This window comes from Fusarium musae, chromosome 5 (genome assembly GCF_019915245.1).
Source record: "Fusarium musae strain F31 chromosome 5, whole genome shotgun sequence".
Classification (NCBI taxonomy): Eukaryota; Fungi; Ascomycota; class Sordariomycetes; order Hypocreales; family Nectriaceae; genus Fusarium; species Fusarium musae.
The window spans coordinates 2,701,729-2,723,697 of NC_058391.1; the positions used below are offsets into that span (position 1 = coordinate 2,701,729).

At 48.9% G+C, this 21,969-nt stretch overlaps 9 protein-coding genes across 9 annotated transcripts; 4 read left to right on the forward strand and 5 right to left on the reverse strand.

The window, feature by feature from the left end:
• Positions 1-1,023: 1,023 nt before the first annotated feature.
• Positions 1,024-2,720, forward strand: J7337_007250 (uncharacterized protein; the record flags this gene model as incomplete). The annotated part of the gene is made up of 3 exons (XM_044824902.1): positions 1,024-1,246; positions 1,296-1,935; positions 1,985-2,720. The coding sequence occupies 3 exons, from the start codon at positions 1,024-1,026 to the stop codon at positions 2,718-2,720; spliced, it is 1,599 nt and encodes a 532-aa protein (XP_044680559.1).
• A 596-nt stretch (positions 2,721-3,316) lies between these two features.
• Positions 3,317-4,843, forward strand: J7337_007251 (uncharacterized protein; the record flags this gene model as incomplete). The annotated part of the gene is made up of 3 exons (XM_044824903.1): positions 3,317-3,698; positions 3,752-4,551; positions 4,598-4,843. The coding sequence occupies 3 exons, from the start codon at positions 3,317-3,319 to the stop codon at positions 4,841-4,843; spliced, it is 1,428 nt and encodes a 475-aa protein (XP_044680560.1).
• Positions 4,844-4,880: 37 nt separating this feature from the next.
• Positions 4,881-5,794, reverse strand: J7337_007252 (uncharacterized protein; the record flags this gene model as incomplete). The annotated part of the gene is made up of 2 exons (XM_044824904.1): positions 4,881-5,376; positions 5,427-5,794. The coding sequence occupies 2 exons, from the start codon at positions 5,792-5,794 to the stop codon at positions 4,881-4,883; spliced, it is 864 nt and encodes a 287-aa protein (XP_044680561.1).
• A 1,393-nt stretch (positions 5,795-7,187) lies between these two features.
• J7337_007253 (uncharacterized protein) lies at positions 7,188-8,750 on the reverse strand (the record flags this gene model as incomplete). Its single annotated transcript, XM_044824905.1, has 3 exons — positions 7,188-7,771; positions 7,855-8,233; positions 8,283-8,750. 3 exons carry the CDS (start codon positions 8,748-8,750, stop codon positions 7,188-7,190), a joined length of 1,431 nt encoding a protein of 476 aa, XP_044680562.1.
• A 929-nt stretch (positions 8,751-9,679) lies between these two features.
• On the forward strand, positions 9,680-10,411 carry J7337_007254 (uncharacterized protein; the record flags this gene model as incomplete). The annotated part of the gene is made up of 3 exons (XM_044824906.1): positions 9,680-9,881; positions 9,929-10,222; positions 10,272-10,411. The coding sequence occupies 3 exons, from the start codon at positions 9,680-9,682 to the stop codon at positions 10,409-10,411; spliced, it is 636 nt and encodes a 211-aa protein (XP_044680563.1).
• Positions 10,412-11,497: 1,086 nt separating this feature from the next.
• J7337_007255 (uncharacterized protein) lies at positions 11,498-13,486 on the forward strand (the record flags this gene model as incomplete). Its single annotated transcript, XM_044824907.1, has 8 exons — positions 11,498-11,685; positions 11,737-11,841; positions 11,886-12,029; positions 12,081-12,188; positions 12,238-12,345; positions 12,393-12,633; positions 12,678-12,933; positions 12,978-13,486. 8 exons carry the CDS (start codon positions 11,498-11,500, stop codon positions 13,484-13,486), a joined length of 1,659 nt encoding a protein of 552 aa, XP_044680564.1.
• Positions 13,487-13,775: 289 nt separating this feature from the next.
• J7337_007256 (uncharacterized protein) lies at positions 13,776-14,595 on the reverse strand (the record flags this gene model as incomplete). The annotated part of the gene is made up of 2 exons (XM_044824908.1): positions 13,776-14,409; positions 14,462-14,595. The coding sequence occupies 2 exons, from the start codon at positions 14,593-14,595 to the stop codon at positions 13,776-13,778; spliced, it is 768 nt and encodes a 255-aa protein (XP_044680565.1).
• A 1,857-nt stretch (positions 14,596-16,452) lies between these two features.
• On the reverse strand, positions 16,453-17,373 carry J7337_007257 (uncharacterized protein; the record flags this gene model as incomplete). The annotated part of the gene is made up of 1 exon (XM_044824909.1): positions 16,453-17,373. One exon carries the CDS (start codon positions 17,371-17,373, stop codon positions 16,453-16,455), a length of 921 nt encoding a protein of 306 aa, XP_044680566.1.
• A 1,002-nt stretch (positions 17,374-18,375) lies between these two features.
• On the reverse strand, positions 18,376-21,144 carry J7337_007258 (uncharacterized protein; the record flags this gene model as incomplete). The annotated part of the gene is made up of 2 exons (XM_044824910.1): positions 18,376-20,058; positions 20,107-21,144. The coding sequence occupies 2 exons, from the start codon at positions 21,142-21,144 to the stop codon at positions 18,376-18,378; spliced, it is 2,721 nt and encodes a 906-aa protein (XP_044680567.1).
• Positions 21,145-21,969: the final 825 nt, after the last annotated feature.

Consider the following 21,969-nt stretch of genomic DNA (forward strand, 5'->3'; position numbering starts at 1 on the left):
AGCTTTATTCAGTCTCAATGAATTGATCGAGGAAGCGCTTTATGAAGCACAACGAGCTCCCTAAGGAGGACACTATGAGACTTGGATACATTGTCTGTATAAGTGAGTATCTCATCTGTACCTTGTAGTCTATTTATCTGTACCTCAGAAGGTTATAACGCGTCCACTGGGCGACAGACATCCATACAATAAAAATATTACGGCTATCAAGTCATATTTCACTGGCAACATTATTGTACCTCTCGACTATCATTACAGCTAGATATTTGAGGTATAGTCGATCGCGTGGTAGTCTGTTGAGAACTACGGACTTTTTCGTCCACTTGATACACAGATACGAGAGTTATTCCTGTCAGGTAAGGTACGTCAAATGCTTGACATGATAGTTTTTAGACCCTGATAAATGCCTATCTTTTATGCCAGTACCATATTGTGGATAATCTCGGCTATGCCAACTCACGAGGACGTGTAGAAACCTTACATGACTGCCGGGTTGTCTACCTAGTATTCCTTATCTTGTCGATCACGATATCGCCGAGGTTGGGGATCTTTGTCTAACGGGGCGATTTCAACCCAACTTTCGACATGATCTCCAGTTCAAAGTCACGAGAATGTCAAGATATATGCATTTTTAAATCGCTCAAAATATTTCCATACCAATTCCTGCATTGCCAAAGTATATGTCGCACAATGGTCAAGGTCCAACCCCTCTCAAAGTCAACAACATTGATGTTACATGACCCCACTATCCCCAACTCAAGTCTTGCCAGCTTCCGTATTAAGCTAATCTCTTCCGTGCCAAGACATCGTTTTCCTGTTGATTTCCCCCGAAGTCATGCTTAAACTTATGCTAGTTCTCTGATGCCTGACGATCTTTTGATCCTGAGGGGAAATTGAGCGCGGAAGCAAGAAGTAGAGCCGTACGTAATGAGCTACCTCTTTAGGACCTTGCAGGCTATAAAAGCACGTATTTCCCTCGTCGATCAACTTTCTCTAGAGGTATCTAACTTTTTGATCTCCAAAATGTTGGGACAAACAATCTTGGTTGGCCTTACGGCTGCATCTGTTGTCAATGCCTTTCAATATGGTTACAACCACGTTACCGTCCGGAAAGATATTCCCTTGGTAGCAGCGAATTTCAAGGATGTCGACATCGATCTGTATTCTCCGGCCTTCCTCAACCCTGAGAGTCGACAAGCAGGTTTTAAGAACGGAACCCAAGGGCCGACCTCTCACGAAGATATGGGTATGCATATATCAGAGCACTAAGATGAACCCACGCTGACGATGTACAGAGGCTTATATGGAAAGCATTGCTGCAAAGAATGACTATATGACCTACCAAACCGCAAACTTCACATCTGAGGAACTAAGATCATTCCCGTTTGTCAAACTCTCGTCTTCAAAGGGTCCAAAGACTTCAGACAAGGTTCGAGTTTGGGTTCAAGGCGCTGTACACGGCAATGAGCCAGCCGGTGACCAATCCCTCCTCGCCCTCCTCGGCAAATTCGATAAAGATCCCAAATGGGCCTCCAAAATTCTTAAGAACCTTGATATTGTCATTTTGCCTCGGTATAACCCTGACGGCGTCTACTACTTCCAGCGCGTGCTCGCCACGAATTTCGATCCTAACCGCGATCATACTAAACTTGCACGTCAGCAGACCCGTGATATCAAGCAGCTTTTCAACGAGTTTGCTCCACATGTTGCGATTGATATGCACGAGTATGGCTCATCAAGTCGATACGGTAACTACGTTCAAGCTTCTGATGGCTTGTTCTCGGCTGCGAAGAACCTGAATATCAACAAGAATATTCGAGAACTCTCTGAGAAGCTGTTTGCCAAGAACATTGGTGATGCTATGGTCAAGGCTGGGTTGAGATGGGAGCCATATGTCACTGGTAGAACCAGCACTGATCCTGATTACGTGCCCAAGTAAGTCTTATGATTTGGCTTTAGGTTCCTGTCAACTGACTTGCCATAGGTTCGATGAAGCTGGCTCTGATGCCAAGATTGGCCGTAATGCAATGGGTCTCACTCAATCCATCACATTCCTGATCGAGATGCGAGGAATCGGCCTAGCAGACCAAGAATTCCAACGCCGAACTGCTGCTGGTTTGACCATGGCTAGCTCCATCATCGAAACCGCTTCCAACAACGCCCAGAAAGTCTTCAAGACCGTTGAGAGCGGTATCAAGGATTTCATCAAGTCCAAGGAGCCCATTGTCATCACCGACTCGACAAAGTACAGCACGCGAATGTTCCAGATGATTGACTACACAAACGGCTCAATCGTCAAAGTTCCTGTTCAATTTGCGTCTACTACACCAACAACTGCGAACCTAACTCGCTCTCGACCAGAATCCTACCTTATCCCCGTTGCTTGGGCCGATATCGTCAAGCGTCTCGAAGTTTCTGGTCTTGAAGTCGAGACTCTTGATAAGCCCTGGAGCGGTACAGTTGAAGCACTGAATGTTACATCTTCGGAGCTCAGCAGTTCGTACTACGAGGGAGCTGTACTTGCTACTGTCACAACTGAAGCCAAGAAGCGACAGCTTACTTTGCCGGCTGGTAGCTTTCTAGTCAGCACGAGGCAGAAGAACGCGGGGCTGGCTCTGAATGCATTGGAGCCTGAGAATATTGATTCTTATGCTAGTTTCAACATTATCCCTCTTGAGGTTGGAGATGAGTATCCTATCTTTAGGGTTGTTAAGAGTTAGGAAAGGATTTAGGTCCGACAGATTCTACTGGCATTGGATATAGCTTTTAAAGATATAAAATCAAATATAACATATCATACATCAAATACTTCTCTAATTTCTATAATCACGTCAACAGTAATATCATTCTGAAGATCAGTATTCCAGAATTATCCCAGATATATCGTTGACGTTCCTTCGCCCTTCAAGCCAAAGTGGAAATTCTGACTTGAAGGATATGAACTTCCCTCTTCCCAACTTTATGAATAGATACCCATTGTATATCAGTTCTGCGGAGTGTTGGCACGGCATTCGGTATCTTTTGCCGGCCCCGTATCTAGCCTCGACTACCCTCCACCAAGCCAAAAGACTACTATTCCAAATTCAGAAGGCCGATGGAGACAATGCTGCCATGCAACGGCTTTAAGGTCATTTATCAGTAGTTATCATGAACTTTGGTGTTATTGGATGCGTCTCCTCACTCTGGTTTCCTCTTTGGGATGTAGCTATCTTGAACACGATAGCTAAGTGCGGAGAGTGGCTTATACATATCAGCCGATATCGCCAACTTGATATTCCCAATTCATTCACATAACTTCTGTACTTTTAAATTGACAATGAGGCTTCCGACTCGGCAAATAGTTTACACGACTGCAAGGACCGCCCTTCGCAGCAGGACATCAGTATTCAGCTTTAGCCGTGCTGGTGTCTCAACACTTCACGCCAAGATCAACAGCCCGCCTCCAAGGATCGTCAAAAGTCAAGGATGTTGGTTGGAAACAGACCAAGGTCATCGAATTCTTGATGCATCTTCAGGTGCAGCTGTTGTATCTATCGGACACAATGAATCGCGAGTCAAGGATGCCATTGCTGCTCAACTGGATCAGGTAGCATACTGCTACAGCCCATTCTTCACGACAGAGGCAGCAGAGAAGATTTCTAGTTTCTTGACTGAGTCTACAAATGGGGCTATGTCTAAGGTTTTCATTGTTAGCTCGGGTGCGATTTGCCCTAAGATTATATGACTTGGCAGTTTCTAACAAGAATCCTAGGTACTGAAGCTGTTGAGGCAGCTTTAAAAATCGCTCGTCAGTACTTTACAGAGTTACCAACACCGCAACCATCCAGGACGAAGTTTATTGCACGCAAACAATCTTATCATGGAAATACTCTTGGATCTTTGGCAGTAGGAGGCCATAAAGCTCGACGAGGCGTGTACGAACCCATTCTTGCAACCAATGTTTCTCATGTTTCTCCATGCTACCCTTATCGCGAGATGAAAGCAGACGAGACAGAGCAGCAATATGTTCAACGACTAGCCAAAGAGCTAGATGACGAATTCCAACGTGTCGGCCCTGATACTGTTTGTGCGTTCATCGCTGAAACGGTATCTGGAACCTCATTAGGCTGTGCACCTCCAGTGCCTGGGTACTTCAAAGCTATCAAAGAAGTATGCGATCGCCATGGTGCTCTTTTGATTATGGATGAAGTCATGTCTGGAATGGGCAGAACGGGCACTCTGCATGCTTGGGAGCCGGAGGGTGTAGTGCCAGATCTACAGACTGTAGCTAAAGGACTGGGAGCTGGCTACATGCCCGTGGGGGCCTTGCTTGTCGGCGAGAAAGTCGCAGAAACTCTTGCTAACGGATCAGGAGCTTTCTATCATAGTCAAACTTATCAAGGTCATCCTGTTGCATGTGCAGCTGCGTATGCTGTGCAGACTGTTATGAAGGAAGATAAGATGCTGCAGAATGCGCAAAATATGGGTAAAGTACTGGGCGATAAGCTTAAAGAGAGGCTCGGAGGTCACAAGAATGTGGGAGATGTCCGTGGACGAGGGCTGTATTGGGGAGTAAGTTGAACTATCACTATAAAAACGCTTCGCTAACCGTGGCCAGTTGGAATTTGTTCGGAATAAAGAGACAAAGGAGCCTTTTGATCTGAGCGAACAAGTGGCTGGAAAGCTGCACAAGGCTGGCCTAGGAGCCGACCATGGCATTTCACTCATTCCGAGTACAGGTTGCCTCGATGGTATTCGAGGAGACATGGTGATCGTCTCACCCCCTTTCACAATCACGAAGGAGGAGGTCGATTTGCTAGTTGACAAGGTGGAGAAAGTGGTTACTTCTGTCCTAGGAGCATAGATGATTCCATTGCATTACAAAGCTATTCATCGACTAATTACATTATAAAAGCCTGCGTCGGCCCACCAAGCAAACTCGTCCATCGAATCGAAGACTGCGACGCCCAAATCTCCTTAACCTGATCAATAGCCCTCAACAGATTCCAGCACCCAGTCGTATTATGCAACTTGGCCAACTTATTCAAAAAGAACTCTCTATGATCTGGCGTCGAGCTCTCAGCCGCCACGATGAAATACGGCCAAGCTAGAAGGTGTCTTCCCACTATATCGACGTAAGCGTCGACTTGGCCGAGTGACTGTTTGAATCTCTCGATCATGGGTACGGTTTCGGAAGGTGGGGGGTTGAAGATGGCGCGTTGAACATAGATGTCGCAGGCCCATGTTGTTAGGGAGGCGAGTTGGGAGAGAAGGTCTTTTAGTTCTGGGTGGAAACGGTCGCACCATGTTATGAATTCGAGACAAGCTTGTTGCTGAGCTTGGATAAAGTGAACGCCGTTGGTTTCGTTGAAGAGAGATTCTCCAAACAGACAGACCCTATAGTCGTGTTAAAGAGCTTATTATCGAACGAGACTCTTAAAACATACCTCAGTATCTGCATCTGTAGAAACCTTCTGAGATCAGAGGTTCCTTCACCCGCATTCTTCGTAAGTGCGTTAACAACCACTCGCAGCGAACCATAGATAAGTTTAAAGTTATCGCTTCCGCTGATCATCTCCCGGATATGTAGTAGGAGCAACGCAGTGAGTGCAGAATCATCATCTTGAGGTGCACACTGGTGAGAACGCATGATTAGTTCTCTTACAAGTGATCCATAAGCTGCTGGATCCAGTGATATTGCAGTGCCGTTCTGCAAAGAGAGATGTTGTTCAACGACGAGAAGAACTGCTTTTCTGACCAGAGGGTCCGTCTCTGCTCTTGGTAATACGAGATCTCGATAGCCGTTGAAGCCCATGTTTATGACTGCGATCAGTTGGGCGATGTTGTTTGAGACTATTGACTGTTAGATGGTGCCAAGAATAGGGAATGGATACTTGCAGTAACCGAGACAGAACCTTGACCTTGGATCAACGTGATCTAGACCCCAGTCGATAGATATTGGTTCATGACTTGAGACAACCAAATCTTGTATCTCGTGTTCTTCCTCAGTTGCAGTATCGATTTCAACTGGGTGTTGCTCGACAGTCTCGTAGCCACTTGCACGAAAAGGATCATTCTGTCTCTTGCAACTCAAGACCGACGTAGACGCCGTTTCCGTAGGATTGGCTTCTACCCCATCAATGATAGGAAGTGATTTCCCAACAAACTTTCCACGGGCAGCGATGCCATCATTGAAGCGGTATCGTAGACCTAGTCCACTACACTTGATGCCTTTGGCAGAACATTTGCCACATGTTGGCTCTCTCCGATCACAGTCTATGCGCCGACGGGAGCATTGATAGCATCCTGACAATCACGTTAGTCTTGACTGGCTGAGTTATTGTGGATAATGGATATAGTTACCTCTTACTTTGGGCCTCTTCTTTACTTTGTCCGACTTCGGAGGCGTTGCGGAGGGCATTGAGTTGAGTTCCGGGTATGGCGGGGACACGGTGCTCTACGTGCGTCGTGGTTGAGTCGCTGATGTGGCGCCTTGTTGTTCAAAGAGAATAGTACGTCGCAGTGTCTTGTTAACTTATAATGGGGTTGTGATGAGTGTGAGAAAGCAATTGATGAAGAAGTCTAGCATCACAATCAGCAAATCGTCGTTATCGCGTCAAGATCCCAACGAGATGCTATTTCGAGTTAGTGCATGTCGTTCGCCCTGGCGTACAGGGCGGGGTAAGCTATCCCCTTGTAGGAAATTCGAAACGAACATCGAATCGCCGTTGATGATAAGTGTTGAGAATTGATAGGTAACTACTCCGTACTTCATCGGCGGTGGACAGATTGGCTATTCGTTAAGTATATCCTAGGACAATAGTTTCTTGCGTGATCCTGAAAGGCAACATCCCTCATGCGGGCGAGAAAAGGCTCAAGTCATCAAGTCTTACTGTTGGAAAGAAGAGGATTGCTATATCTCCAAAGTCTTCGAGAACCTATTAAGATAGGAACATAAGAGATGACTTGAACAGATTCTCCTTGACTAGTTATACGAAGAGGCGACATATCTGGTTGGAAATACATAAACTGAAGACTTCTCATGAAGAGTAACACAGAATGAACAATTACAAAAGCTTCACGACTTGGCTTTCATGAAAAGTCAGGCATTTCTTCAACGTATGTGAAGAGCGATGGTCCAAAATAGATCCTACTTGTTATACCAGTTGGGGAATCTGAACTCTACCATTCTATTTCTGTAATAGTCTCTATGGCTTCATCGACCTCCTCGCCACCCAAAACTGCGCATTATACGCACTCTTCGTCAAAGCCTTATTGTTAAACCCATAAACAGCCTCCATACTTCTAAGCGTCCTCCCCTCAAACGTCAACGGTCCACAGCTCTCATCTGTATCAAGATACTCAAACCCCATCGCCTCAGTAACCTGCACAATCTCCTCCAACGTCAACTGGACAAACGGTCCAGTCCCATAAAGCAGCGGCCCAAGATTCACCCAGTGCCCACCCGGTTTCAGAACCTTTTTGATAGTGTCGAGATAGCTCATCAAGTTGCGGGCTGTGTCGATGAAGAAGTATGTTGCTATTATGTCGTAGTAGTGGGTCTTGTCATTGAAGACTGTGGTGAAGTCGCCTTCGGTTAAGACTACGGATGTTGAGTTGAGGGATGTATCTGGGAAGGTGAGTTCGCGAATCGTGTCGGATTCTGTGGCGTGGTGGGACCAGCCGTCGATGAAGGGGTGAAATGAGTGGGTGTTTTGAGCGCGGTTGGCTTCGATAAAACGGTAGGCGATGTTCATATACATGGACCATTCATTCACAGTCACCTCGAATCCTGAATGATGTTAGCACTGAAGCGTCGCATCGAATAACAGGCTCAATCGTGTTGAGTTACTGTATATTTCAGGGGAATCTTACCTCCAAGCCTCGCGATATCATGTCCAAGTCGTCCCAGCCCGGATCCGGGAACCAGAACCTTTACCGGACTCTCATCGTCCCTCACAGGAAACAACCCTTGAAGCGTTTTCACGAGGCAAGCGAAAGTTTCCTTCCTTTCAAACTCTCCCTCTTCTGTCCAGTCTCGCACATAATGCTTCAAAGCTTGAGATACGGAAATCTTATCCGCAAGCCTCCCTGAAGACTGAGCAGCACTGATATGCCTTTGAAGCTCTTCTTCATTAATGCCATAGAATTCCATGGCATTTTGAACTATAGCGTCACAGAGCTCTTGGTTCTTCTTCAAAAGAGCGTCTATGCGAGTGAACTTTTTGGAGTAGTTGACTTGATGCTCTAGTAACTTTGTTCATGTTAGACTTCGAATACACATGTGAACATGGCAGACTCACGGATCTTTGAGCTCGAGAAACATGCTTATAGAGACCCTCAAAGCGATCAACTTCAGCTTTCTGACGCTCATGGTACCTCCTGTACCCATACAATGCATCAAGCAATCGATGTCTTGGATGCTGAGCGTTCCAAACCCCCCATCCTATCGCCATGCTCTTGTCCAGCTTCTTCTTGGCTTCGACATGACGAGGGGTATCAGGGTTACATGAGAACTGCTCGAGTGAAGCGACAACAGACCCGGACTGTGATTCACGGGTTAGCTGGGGGAAAGTGGTTGTTGTCGCGGTGAGCATTCTCTTGCGTAGTTTGTATGCAGCGACGAGGAGGAATAGCAGGAGACAGACCAGGTTGGGGATGGAGGCGAGATCGGGGTTGTTTTGTTTCAAGGCGTCTACCTTGATGTTCTCGTCTGCAGCTGTGCATAACGGTCCGAACAGGAGGGTGAGGGCTACCAAATGTGGCTTCATGGTGAAGTGCGGTGCAGTAGAAGAGGGAGGGGCTTGAAGGAAATGATGTGCATTCACGTTGGATGAAGAGGTTATCAAGGCTATGGTTGGTCACAACAGCGCATACCTACTCATCAACAAATACCTACCAGCCCGTTTTACAGACTTTTTATTCCCGTTGTCGAGAATTAAAAAATAAGAGTTGCCTGGTTCGTTTTCTTGGCCGATGAGCACTGCAGACTCGGTCGGAGTGGATACTGTACGATAATTAGTGGTCGTTGGTGGGGTCGGCCAGGGGATCCAGTTTTTAAGGTGAGGACCTTGATGGGCATTTATTGCCAAGAGAAGCCTCGCGATGAACGACAGGGACTCGAGGGTCTTTTTGATCGTCATCCTTTAGGCTACCTTATACGGAGTAGAGACGTTTTATTTACTGGTGAGGTGTGAGCAATGTGACTTGACTGGCTGTGATCGACATTGGAGTGCGATGAGTACCTGAATGGCATCCCTCCGCTGACCTGCACTTACACGAGGATGTCGAGGATGTCGGATGCATCTTGACATACGGTGACCAACGGTTCAACCGTCATTTCAAAGCCCAGCTGAACAGCCCATTCGAGGACAATGCGCCCCAGCAGTCTCTATAGAGCTCGTAATGCCCCCACGCGCCGACGATGGATCTCCCAATGCGTCCATTATTCCCTCTCCGACAGCCCGTACCTTGCTAGTCCAACACTTGCATTCTACGAACCTCGCAAGTGGCAAGGCAATTCTCTTGGCAGAGCCTGTGAATCACTCTCACTCTCGTTGCAAGGGATATAAAAATTTCCTCTCCCTCTTGTATCTCACCTCAACATCTCTCCCTCACACCAACATCTACATCTCACACACGGATCAAGATGAAGACCACTACTTTCGCCGTCGCCCTTCTCGGCTTCTTCCCCGCCATCATGGCTCAGGCTCCTTCGCCTACTGAGTCTGTTGGTTGTGAGCCTCATGGTGATCATTGGCACTGCGAGGCTGCTCGTACCGATGCCGTTGCTGCTACCTCTGAGGCTGAGCATGATCACGAGCACACTGATGCTACTGGCACCGGTTCTCTTGCTGCTTCTCCTACCGAGTCTGTCGGCTGCGAGCCTCACGGCGACCACTGTATGTTCCTCACTTTCCCATTTGTAACCGTTTATTGACATGTGTAGGGCACTGCGAGGGCGCTCGATCTACCCTTGCGACTGAGGCCAAGGCCACCGAGTCTGAGCATGATCATGATCACACTGATGCTACTGGCACTGGTTCTCTTGCTCCCTCTCCTACTGAATCTACCGGCTGTGAGCCCCATGGTGACCACTGGCACTGTGAGGCTGCCCGCACTGGCATCGAGGCCAAGGCAACTGAGTCCGAGCATGATCACGACCACACTGACGCCACGGGCTCTGGCTCCCTCGCCCCCTCTCCCACCGAGTCCATCGGCTGCGAGCCCCATGGCGACCACTGTAAGTTTATCCTCACCACAATCTTGCAATCAGTTACTAACTATCACAGGGCACTGCGACGGTCCCGCTACCGCTGCTGCAGACAGCACTCCCACTTCCAGCAACTCAGCTGCTGTGACCGACAACGCTGCCATCGGCCAGATGATCCCTCTGGCTGGTATGGTCGCCGCTGCTGTTTTCGCTCTTTAAATCGTGAGGTTGAGAATGGGAGGTCTGGGGATATTGGTGTCGAGCCCTGGATTGACGCAGTGGAGGATAGAAAGACACACACACCATGTAAACTTTGTTTCTTGATGGACCGGGAGCGTTTTGACTACTGGTCTAGAGATGGAACGTAGATATGTTCATTAATCACGACTTTTAGTTGACATTGCTATGAAGCTATGTGTTATGAATGAGTGTTGGCTGTCTTGCGTGACTGGTCTCTTTAGATGAAGAAGAGCCAGTCCGATCCTACACATGTCCTCTATAAATGCTTCCAAAAGTTGATTCACTGTACATTCCACAAGCCATCTAGTGATGTTGGCGTAATTGACAGCTGAGCCTCACTCAAACCTAACCTCCACGTTCACCCTCACGTCGCACGTCAAAACAACCTCCTCCATAGCGTCGCACCCAAAATTACCCATAAACATAACCTTGTTTTTTTCCCTTCCCTCCCCTACCCCTGTCCTGCATGTCCAAAATTCCTCCGAGAAACCGATCACATCACATCAAAAATCTCTCAGCTCCAGCAAAAAAACACAAGTTCACCGGGGGCTTCCATTGGCTCCACGCCCATCAAGGTTCTCAACCCACCACCACCGCCGCCGAACATCACTGCAAGTTGGCCGTGGGGAATTGAGCACCGCGGTCTTTTGGTTAAATGGGAAAATCTCTGCTAGCGAGTAACCTTGTTTGCAAGCTTACGCTTACACTTACAGCATCCGCGGTATCAAATCGGATCTTTGGCTTTCAACGGTGCAGTCTTAGTTCTCGGCAGGAGGATCCACGGTCTGGCCGATTGCCACTTTTGTCCTGTCTCTATCGTCATGTCTTTTCTGTAAAAGGCTTCTCGTAGACATCCAGGTCATCCCAATGTTCGCCCCACGGTCTTTTTTGTTCGCTGCCAAGAGTTCTGTTGGAGTTTCACTGACAAAGAGAGGACCTTGATGTTCACCCAATCCCCCACGCTAAGTGAGGTCGCCTTTCCCAGTAGCTATACATAATAAGCTTAAACGTCCGGAGTTTATTCTTTTCCTCAGCATCATTCAAACCCGTATGCAAATCTCCATCATGGCTCGTGTCAAGACTTTCTTCGAGAGTCGTCGTGCCACTATGATCGCTGGGTCTCTCCTCTTCGTCGTTGCTGTCTCTGCGACTGCGAACCCAGGGGCTGTCAAGAGACAGGCATCTGCCACTGCGACCAAGACTGGCATCGACTTTGAGAGTTTGACGGGCTGTCATATGCATGGCCCTACTCAGTGCGTGCCTCCTTTATACCTTAGCTATCGCAATGTATACTGACAATTCAGGTTCTGTATGGATGGCTCGGACGAGTATCAGATCGTTCTCGAGGCTACCATGACTAAGAGTCCTCCTACTTCGTACACAGACTGCCACAGCCATGGTTCAGACACGTACGTTCCCTTTTCGTACCATTCTGGCGCCGCTAACTGGCCAGATACTGCATGAATCCCAACGGCGGAGAAGTCCAAGTCCTCGTGGAAGGTGCTACAGCCACTTCCAACACCGCCAAAGAAACTGCTGCCGCGAAGGAGGATGAGATCACTGCCGTTTCAAACTGCCACATGCACGAGGCTTCTCTGTAAGTTCGATATTCCAAGATTGATAGAACATCCGCGCCTAACAAGACCAGCTACTGCATGGGCCCTAGTTCAGCAGAGTACTACGTCCAAACCACCATCACCAACACCCAGGAGTATCCCGCCCAACTCACAAGCTGCCACAGCCATGGCGAAGAAACGTACGTTCCTCTGCGACACTGTAGACTCCCACTTACAATTTTATTTTAGTTACTGCATGTCCGACGATGGCGAAGCTCCCATCATCCCAGCTGCAGATGTCGAATCCGGCAAAGCAGACCCTCAACAAGAACACTGCCATTTCCACGCAGGCGTCGAGTCCGTATCCCCTTCGTCCCCCCGAAAACTTGACTAACGCGCGACAGGCACTGCGTCGGCGGTAGTAATGGCTCTGAAGAGGGCGGTACGCGCGACTGTGGTCGTAAGGACAGAGACTACAAGATCGGCATTCGCATAGGAATGTTGTTCGTCGTTCTGGTCGCAAGTGCCGTTGGTGTCTTCGGACCGATCCTCATGTCGACCTTTGTTCCCATTAGATCCAACATCGTCCTCACGATTCTCAAGCAATTCGGTACTGGAGTTATTATCTCGACTGCCTTTGTTCATGTACGTTCACCTAGTTCCCTTGGAGGCATGACTGATCCTTGTAGCTGTTTACCCATGCGTCCATGATGTTTGGCAACGAATGTGTGGGCGAGCTGCTCTACGAAGCTACCACTGCTGCTATCGTCATGGCTGGTCTCTTCATTTCGTTCCTTATAGAGTTCTGTGTTCAGCGTGCCATGCGATGGCAGTTGACCAAGAAGTCCGAGACAGACTCGGACAACTTGTCACCTAAGGCTGTGGCGAAAGCCGAGATGGCCAACATTACCATCATGGAAGCTGGTATCATCTTCCACTCGATCCGTACGTCCGTCTCTCTTATCATATACCTCAACTAACGTCTTCAGTCATCGGCATCACCCTTGTTGTAGCGGGAGACTCCTTCTTCATCACGCTGTCCATCGTCATCATCTTCCACCAACTCTTCGAAGGTATCGCCCTCGGTACACGAATCGCCTCTCTGGGTTACGGCCAAATGCCCCTTGCTCTGGGTCACTCCCACTCGCACTCTACACCATCCCCAACCATTGAACGAACCGGAACATCTGCTGTCCCTCTGTGGAAGAAGCTCGTCCTTGCTTCTGGTTTCGCCGTGGTCACCCCCATCGGCATGGCCATTGGTATTGGTGTTCTGAACGTCTTCAACGGAAACGATCCTGCTACCTTGATCGCCATTGGTACTCTGGATGCTTTCTCCGCTGGTATCCTCGTCTGGGTTGGTCTGGTTGAGATGTGGGCTCAGGACTGGATGCTGGGAGGTGAACTCACCGATGCTGGCTCCCTGACTACGATCTTGGCTCTGTTTGGTTTGGTTTGTGGCATGGTTCTCATGAGCTTGCTTGGAAAGTGGGCTTAAACGGTCGGTCGTTAGAATACATGGAGAGCGCGAGGCGACGCCGGTGACGTCCATCGCAGCAGTTAAGAAGATCACTCATTAGAGATATAGACACAAGCAGCATACAGAAACAGTATACAGCAATCAGTTCTCTTGCACACTTTGTCGCTCCCTGTGAGCTTAGTGACCTATATTTCCGGGCTTCCTCAACGGCGATATACTAAATAAGTTCAATCGAACTCAATCCGCAGCGCCTTATACTCTGCCGTGATCACTCTCATCCCCCATTATCCTAAGCTCAACCTTCTCTCTAGTCCCTCTTTGCGCGCGCCGCTTGAATCTTCTTGGTCAAACCTCCGATGCCAAAGAATATGCCAATAACCGTCTCATTCACCCAATTTGGCAAACACGACAGAATCCAAGTCTTGGTCGCCATGCCCCCTGCGTAAAACCAGTCAGGCGTACCCCCAATCAACCCGCCCAGATATCCCTCACCCTTCAACGCAGCAGTCACCAACTTCTCCGCATACCTCTCCGTCGGCATCGTCGCGGTGCGCTGACTGAACGTCAATCGTCGCTGGAAAAAGTCATTGATGGGCATGTACAGAGAGTTGGGCGGCAGAGATCGATGCGTCCGGCTGGCGATGTTGGATCGCACTGTTCCGGTGACGGCGACCATGACGCGCACGTTGAAAGGCTTGAGTTCAAGACGGAGCGCGCGTGACCAGACGTTGATGGCGCCCTTGGTGGAGGAGTAGATGGCGCCGAAGATGTAAGGGACGAGGGTGGATGTGCTGGAGATGTTGATGATGAGACCGCGGGCTTCAATTAGGAGAGGCGCAAAGGTTGAGACCATCTGGATGGGGCCGAAGACGTTGACCTCGTATGTTTGGCGAACATCGTCAAGATCTGTGTCAATGGAGGGGATGGTGTGAGTTCGGCCACTGGGGAAGTCAGTTTGCGCCATATACTGAGGGAGCTGAGGGGTGAAATTACGCATTGTTCACGAGAATGTCAAGGCGGCCGCCTGTGAGTTCGGAGACCTTCTCTTTGCACTCTTCTATGCTCTTGGCGGAGGTGATCTCAAGAGGCAAGACGCTGACGCCGGGCTTCTCAAGGTCCTTGATCATGTCTGTGTTTCGCACCGTCGCAATGACATGGCAGCCTGTAGTGATGAGTTATTACTCAATTGACATGTCCACAATTATTCAACTCACCCTGACGATGAAACTCATTAACAAGAGAATGGCCAATACCTCCAGGCGAGCATCTACTCTCATCAGCTTTAATCCTCAACAAATCTAGAGGTCAATTGCTTTTACCCAGTGATGAGAACGTAAGTTTTTCTTTCGGCCATTTTGCTGACAAGTTTCCCGATTCTGACAGAGGATGTAAGTTGATTCGTTGAGCGTGTGAGCACTACAATAATCGTGGAGTTGAAGCTTGCGATTGAGGTCTATTGAAGCTCTTAAAGTAAAGTGAAAACATGTGAAATTGGTCCGAGCTGTTTCCCCATTTCCATCTCATGCCGAGACCCGCTGTGGATCACGATTTGGGACGTTTTAGCCATTGAGGATCGACCTGTTCGCTGCCCGCGGGCTCGCGTTGGGAGCTGAGAGTTGTCACTATACGATTATCAAGTGCGAATGCGAATGTCTATCTTAGTACAATGACTTGGGCTTAGCAGTAAGCCCGGCCTTAAGGCCTTTTATTAATTCCCCTTCTGTTATGCGACATCTATGGTTGATGATAGAGGGTTCTTGATCTTTGAAGCGGGGAACATGTTGCTTCGTACACACCTACGAATGCTACCCTGTACTTTGCAATACTGAGCAACAAATGCGCATCGTTTATGAACCTCTGATTCAAGTAGGCTGAACATGAACTACACATATAACCTTCACGTACTTCTCTTCAAACTTTTAGAAGAGACCTCTATGTCGATAGTAATGGAAGCCAAGACTACCTTCAAGCTCAAGATGAAGGTCTCAATGCCAACTTTGTGAGATCTTATGAAGGATCATCGATGGGATGCAGATGAACGGCAACGGAACAACCTTGGAGCAGCCGAGGTTTGAAGGATCAGATCGCATGACCAGGGTGAAGCATTGGATCTGGGTAGCATCAGGATTGCGTAGTAGACAGTCTCATTGATATGTGCATATAAACGCCAATTCAACATGCTGCGTAGAAGCATTAGACCTTGCACGAACCTACAACATCAGACGGGCGCTTTGTCGGACTTGTCGGATCCGAGATCTTCTGAACATTCCGTCAGAAAACTTAAATGCTAATTGATGCCAAAATGGAGACTTCCAGCTCAACCTTGCAATGCGATGACAGTAAGAAGATGAATGCAGACCAAGTGCCGACTTTGAGCCGCATCTTGTTAATACAACACCGGAATGAACGGACACGGCAAGATATCATTTGAACTTTTGAAGAAAGTGGACTTGGCTTCGCATTTCTTTCGTCGGCAACAACAAACTTTACCTGGATTGTGAGAATCTTCATTTAACGCCTGCACTACTCCGTACCTAAAGCATGTAGGCCTTAAACCTTATCTTACAAGAAAGGAGGCAGACTTGGGGGCCAGCCCTCAAGCTTTGATAGAGTGCCTGCTAGAGCAACGACGTTTCAAAGACTGGTGCAAATAAGAATGGACAGTTCGCTACCGTTAAAGGCTAGAAACGGTCATGTGAGGCGAGATAAGAAGACACTGACAGTTCTGAGGCAGTATAGTGTCACCGGAGAGAATCTCTTATCGTAGGATGCCTCTAAGTGAACGTTGAAGGCATCAGAAACCAGCGCAATGGCGACAACTTCGAACAATCACTTCAACAGAGAACAAAATATGATGAAACCGTCAAATATTTACGCTAAATGGCAACCGATATGATACATCTTGTACCGTCCAAACTCCACGAGGCTATAACCTCATCCATACCCATCCAGAACCATTATTCCTTCATTCTTTTATAAAACCATTAATCCCTCCATCCCGATGATATTGACGAGTGCGAAGAACTCAAACGCGATCTATTATTTGCCCGCGGATCAACAGGCGTAGAATCCATCTCAACCGCTGTACCTGTACCGTCCATCTCATAAACAGGCGCTGGCTCAGGCGGCAGCTCCACCGGCTCAGGAGGCTTATAGAACCCAGCATTTGGATCGGGTGTCCCCATTGCTTGCGGCGGCGAACCCGCTGCTGACCACGCTGGTTTCGTCTCGGTAGGCTGGTACGGCGAACCATCGCGGTTCTCGTAGTTGGGCAGCATGGGGTGCGATTCTTCGGCGTTCTTCCTGCGGCGCGCCATCCAGAACCACACGAGTAGGCCTACTACCGCTGCACCACCAACTGCTGCGCCAACGGCTACTCCCGCTGTGGCGCCCGTTGACAACCCCGTATCCTCATCGTTGTTCTTAGCGCTCGTCGTGGTAGCAGCAGCAGCTGTGTCTTTCGTGGTACTCGCCGAATCGGTCGCCGTCGCAGAAGCAGTCGAAGAGGTAGCCGCATCAGTAGTCGTATTCGCACTCGCACTCACACTCGCACTTGTACTTGCACTTGCACCCTTCTCCGCCGCCTCCTCAAACTCCTGCTTGGTGACCTTCATTGGCGTCTGCGAATTAGAGCACGCGGTGTTCATGGTATCGTACGTCTCGTCCACATCGCCGGGCGACTGCTTGCCGATGCACGCAGCGGACCCAAGGATGAAGTCATTGTTGTAGTTGCCAAGACCACAGAGGCAGTAGTTCAGCTCCTTGCTGTCAGCGCCAGTGCACGAGGCGTCGTCGGCGGCTTGGGAGAGACATTGCTGCGCGCCCTTGGGGTAGAAGTCGAAATTGTTGTCGAGAGCCAATGAAGGCGTTAGGAGGAGGAGGAGTGTCAACCAACGCGACGCCATGTTCGATGACAATGGGACTGGATGCGTGTTGTTGGTTGGCCTTGAGGCAGACGGGAACCTGGTTTTCAGCTGAAAAGCCACCCCAACCAGGCTAATTATGCAAAACAATTGCTGATTGATCAATCATTCAAAAGCCGGGATAGATAATTACTTCAAGAGACAAAACATTAACAGTTCCCAGCTCGTATCGTAGCGAATGACAGAAAAAAAAATGAGAAAGAATAACGAATGGTGATGTTTTGTTTGAAATGTTCGATGGGATGATGCATAAAAGAGGAGAAGGGAGGAAAAAACAGGGGGGGAGAAGAAGAAGAACGGAACCGGGTTCTGGGGGGGCCTTTAGTGTCTAAATTATCGGAACCTCTAGAAAACTATGACGGAATTAGTGGAATAGCACCCTGCGACTATGAGCTGTTTGGTTTGGTCTGATTTAATTACACTGGTCGATCCTTCAGTCAGCACCAAACCCGTCTCAGCATGAGGCGTGAGCAACAATCGGGATCGACCCTCCCAAGCCCCATCCATCCATGGCGCAGTAAATCACCTGTAGGGAGCCCTGATTGGTGATTTTCGCGCTAATTTTAGGGTGAACAGGCCGGATAATCATCAGCCGGGGGGCTCTGTGGCTTGTGTTGATGTCGGTTTCATGACAGAAGTTGAATGTGAGAACCAAGATAAAGTCAGTCATTCATGATAAATGGATGATATACTTATCCGTGGCAAGAACATCTGAATTGATTGTTCATCAGTCACAGCCCTACCGAACTTCAAGGCTTGGCAAAAGCTTAGACTAACGTGAGGCGATCTCCAACGGATGGTAACGTTGTAGGATCCCAATCAATCAGCCTTACCTTTTCTCTGAGCTGAGCTGGCATGTGGGTTTCTAATGCATCCACCAGGATATTGCTTGACTCTCACAAACAAGGGTATCATTCTGCTTCTACATTTCTCCATTTTTAAAAATACACCAAATTCCATATCTCACTTCCGCCCCGCCCCGTCTTACAATCGACTGAACACCTTGCCAAAAATCTCACGAGCCTTCAACAGGTTCAGCAGACATATCCGCTCGTTGTCCAGATGAGCAGAGTCGCTCGACTGCCCGCAAGGTAGATGAGCTGCAGGAGCTCCAAATTCTTTCTCCAAGAATCTTATCGCTGGAATGGAACCACCCTCGCGGATGTAGAGCGGCTTACGGGGTTTGCCAAGCTTGGTCTTGACTGACAGAACTTCTTCCTCCTTGGACTTTTCTGCCTTTTCGGGCTCTGGTGTAGCTTCACCTGATGAGGGCGACGTTTCGAAACACTCATCCCATGTCTCCAGGATGGCCTTCTCCAGTGTCTGGAAGATAGCATTGGTAGGATCTCCAAGCCACGGTTCAGCTCTGTTATCGACGTTGATGGTGAGTTTGTTCTGTGACTCAAGCTGAGAAAACTCATTCTCAAGGAACTTGACGAGTGCTTCAATCACGCTGCCCACTTCTTGTCCTGGCACCATGCGCAGACTGATGTGGGAACTTGCATGACTGCTTACTAGACTTCCATCAGGACCAGAAACCTTGTACCGGTGGAGTGTCAGATTGGGCTCGCGCCACCTTGCCATAAGCGACTGTTTGAGCCTCTCCTCGGGGCCCTTTTCAGGATTACTGCGGATCAAGATCTGGGCAATATCATCGTACCGTGCTTCCTCCTCAGGTGTCACTGGAAGAATGCCATCGTAGAAGCCGGGAATCTGTACCCGGTTACCAGGACCCTTGAGCTTGCCAAGGATCTGAGTGAGGTCGGAAAGAGGCTCATTCATCATGTAGGAGCCGTCGACACCCGAGTGGATATCCGGACGAGGCGCATCAACGCAGACAGTTGTGTGTAAAACTCCACGTAGGCCGTAAGTCAAGCACGGGACTTCGTCGTCTAACCAGTAACTGTTGGCAAGCAGAATATAATCCACTTCGCCGATCAACTCTTTGTTCTTCTTGACAGCTTCCTCAAAGCCTAAAGATCCAAACTCTTCCTCGCCCTCAATGAGGAAGATGACATCGTTCTCCAGTTGCTGGTTCTCCATCAGATCAGTCACTGCGTACAGCGCAGCGATGATGGGACCCTTGTTATCACTGACACCACGACCATACAGGTAACCGTTAGTTCCTTGCATCGTGAATGGGTCAGTCTCCCATTTGCCTTTACGACTGTCGGCGGCAACAACATCATAATGGCCATAAAAGAGAATTCGCTTCCGTCTCTCAGCAGCTTCCTTCTTGGCTGAGAAATGGGCGTAGACGACAGGGTTGTGGTGCTTCTCGGTGCTGAGTAACTCAACGTGACCACCGAGACGTTTGAACAGCGCACCGAGGTAGGTAGCTCCCTTGCGACAGTCTTCCGCAAACTCGGGGCGAGAAGAGACTGTCTTGTATGACACGAATTCTCGCAGTGACGATAGCAAGAGGTTGTCTGAGGCCTGTGATACTTCTTTCTCTTTACTGTTGCACTTGTCCATGTCTATGGACCAAATCGAGATATTATCATCGTTGGCACCGGTGATAAAGTATTGCTTGTTTTTGTAGTTCGTGACAGCCGATGCAAGGACCTTGCCCTGGTGAGCTTCCCATCTCAGGAGGCACTGATACTTCTGGGGAACGGTTCCAGAGGAGGCATGCTGGTATTTGCCGTAGTGGGTGGTACTGTATTTCTAGAAACTGTTAGTAAAGGGTTGTTCCTGGTTGAAAAAAGTACTCACACTGGCCCAACCATTAGTTGCGGCAGTCCACAGATATCCCCAGCCCATTTGTATCGACATGATATCGCAGTTGTGAGCCTTGATAACCCTCAATCGCTGCGCAGTATCGAGATCCCATAATTCAACGATACCGTCAAGCTTGCCAGCGTACAGAAACGAACTATCAAGTGCGAGGGACAGGACAGACTCGCCGTCGTCAGAGCCCAGTGTCATGATCTCCTGAATACCACCGCTAAGCTCCTCATCATCCTCAACAGTATGCCCAAGACTCCAAAGCTTGATTGTGCCGTCACCCGCACCAGAGATCAAGACATCATCGTCAGTCCCAACATCAACTGTTGGTCCCTTGGCCATGAGCATACAGTACACATACCCGTAGTGGGCAAAGTTTCTAACGCAGCCTGGATGCATCTCGAGAACAGTGTGTGCTTTGGGTATCAATCCCCATCGGTCGTCGTTTCGTCGAGGCGTACTTGCGCCGCCACCAACAGCTTTGGAGTCGAAGAAGCGGTGATTTCGTCGATCAGGATGCTGCTGTGACTCGGGGGACACGCGAGCTGTAACGTCGTTGAGGCCAACCCATTGAATGGTGGTGTTTTGTGCACCGATGTATAATGTCTCATGTTGGGGGCTGTATGCAGTACAAAAAATATCGCCGACATCGTAGGAGCCGTAAATTTCGTAAAGTCGAGTCAAGGTGCTTGGATCCCAGACATTGATGATGGGGTCTCCAGCGCTGGAAAACAGGAGTGACGCATCGGGCGATAATGATAAGGACAGGACACTGCGCTTGTGGGCTTGAACACGGCGGACTTGGCGGAATGTGTCAAGAGACCATGCTACAATCTCTCCGTCTTGCGTACCGGCGTAGATCGTCTCATGCTGTGGACTCACGGAAAGGGCGAGGACGGTGCTTGTATGGGACAAAGAATGGACGAGGTCAGGGCTTGTGGCGGGATCTTCAGGGGCTTCGAGCGGTGAGAGGATCGGAGACGAGGGGCCTGGTGACATTGTCGGTGATACCGTCCGTGAAGGCATCGTGAGGGTGTCTGGAAGCTGCTGTTAGCTTGGAGGTCGGAGCAGCGGTGGAGGATCTCGAGAGAGGGGTAGACAGGTATCTCGAAGAAGATGGTATGCCGAGTGATTGTTTGCGAAAAGGCAAATCAAAATGAAGGTATGTGTATCTGATGCCAGGAACGCACTCTCGATTATCACCAACTCGAATACAATGATCTGTGGTGTTGTGGATAAGCAAGATAACAAGAGTCAGCGCTGAAGCTCCAGCGCCGAGACCGCTCAGAAATTGGGCCAGGCAGGTATGACGCGATTGCGCAATCGCCAAATCCAGGGTCTCTCCCTATTCTCCCTTGCAAAAAGACCACGAAATGAATCAAAGCTTCGAAAAAGCACAGACAACGCCGCTGAGCCCGATTGTGTCATTTTTGGTTGAGCATTCGCAATTGAACCCTCTAGAGTGTTGAGATTGTCTCTCAATTGCTGGTTATCATGGGCGAATACACCACGGCCTTTTGTCATGTTGGAGCGTTTATTGGATGAATGAGGAGTGCACAGCCACTTGGCCAGCCTTGCGGGATCAATAGCCACACGATCCGGTGTCCCGTAAATCGGCACTAGCCTTTCGGGGAATAATATTGTTGATTGTAAGTGAGAAGACGCCTGAAGACTTGCTCAAGACGTGATGAGAGCTCTGAGGATAGGACAATATACTTGGGTAGATGTTGAATGGTCCAAGTCACTCGACTTTGAGTATGTGCTCGACAATTGACCAGCGGTCAAGAATAACACTGGAAAAGAAGGGACATGGCCCCATTCATCTCAAGTGTCAACGATATGAGAGCAACA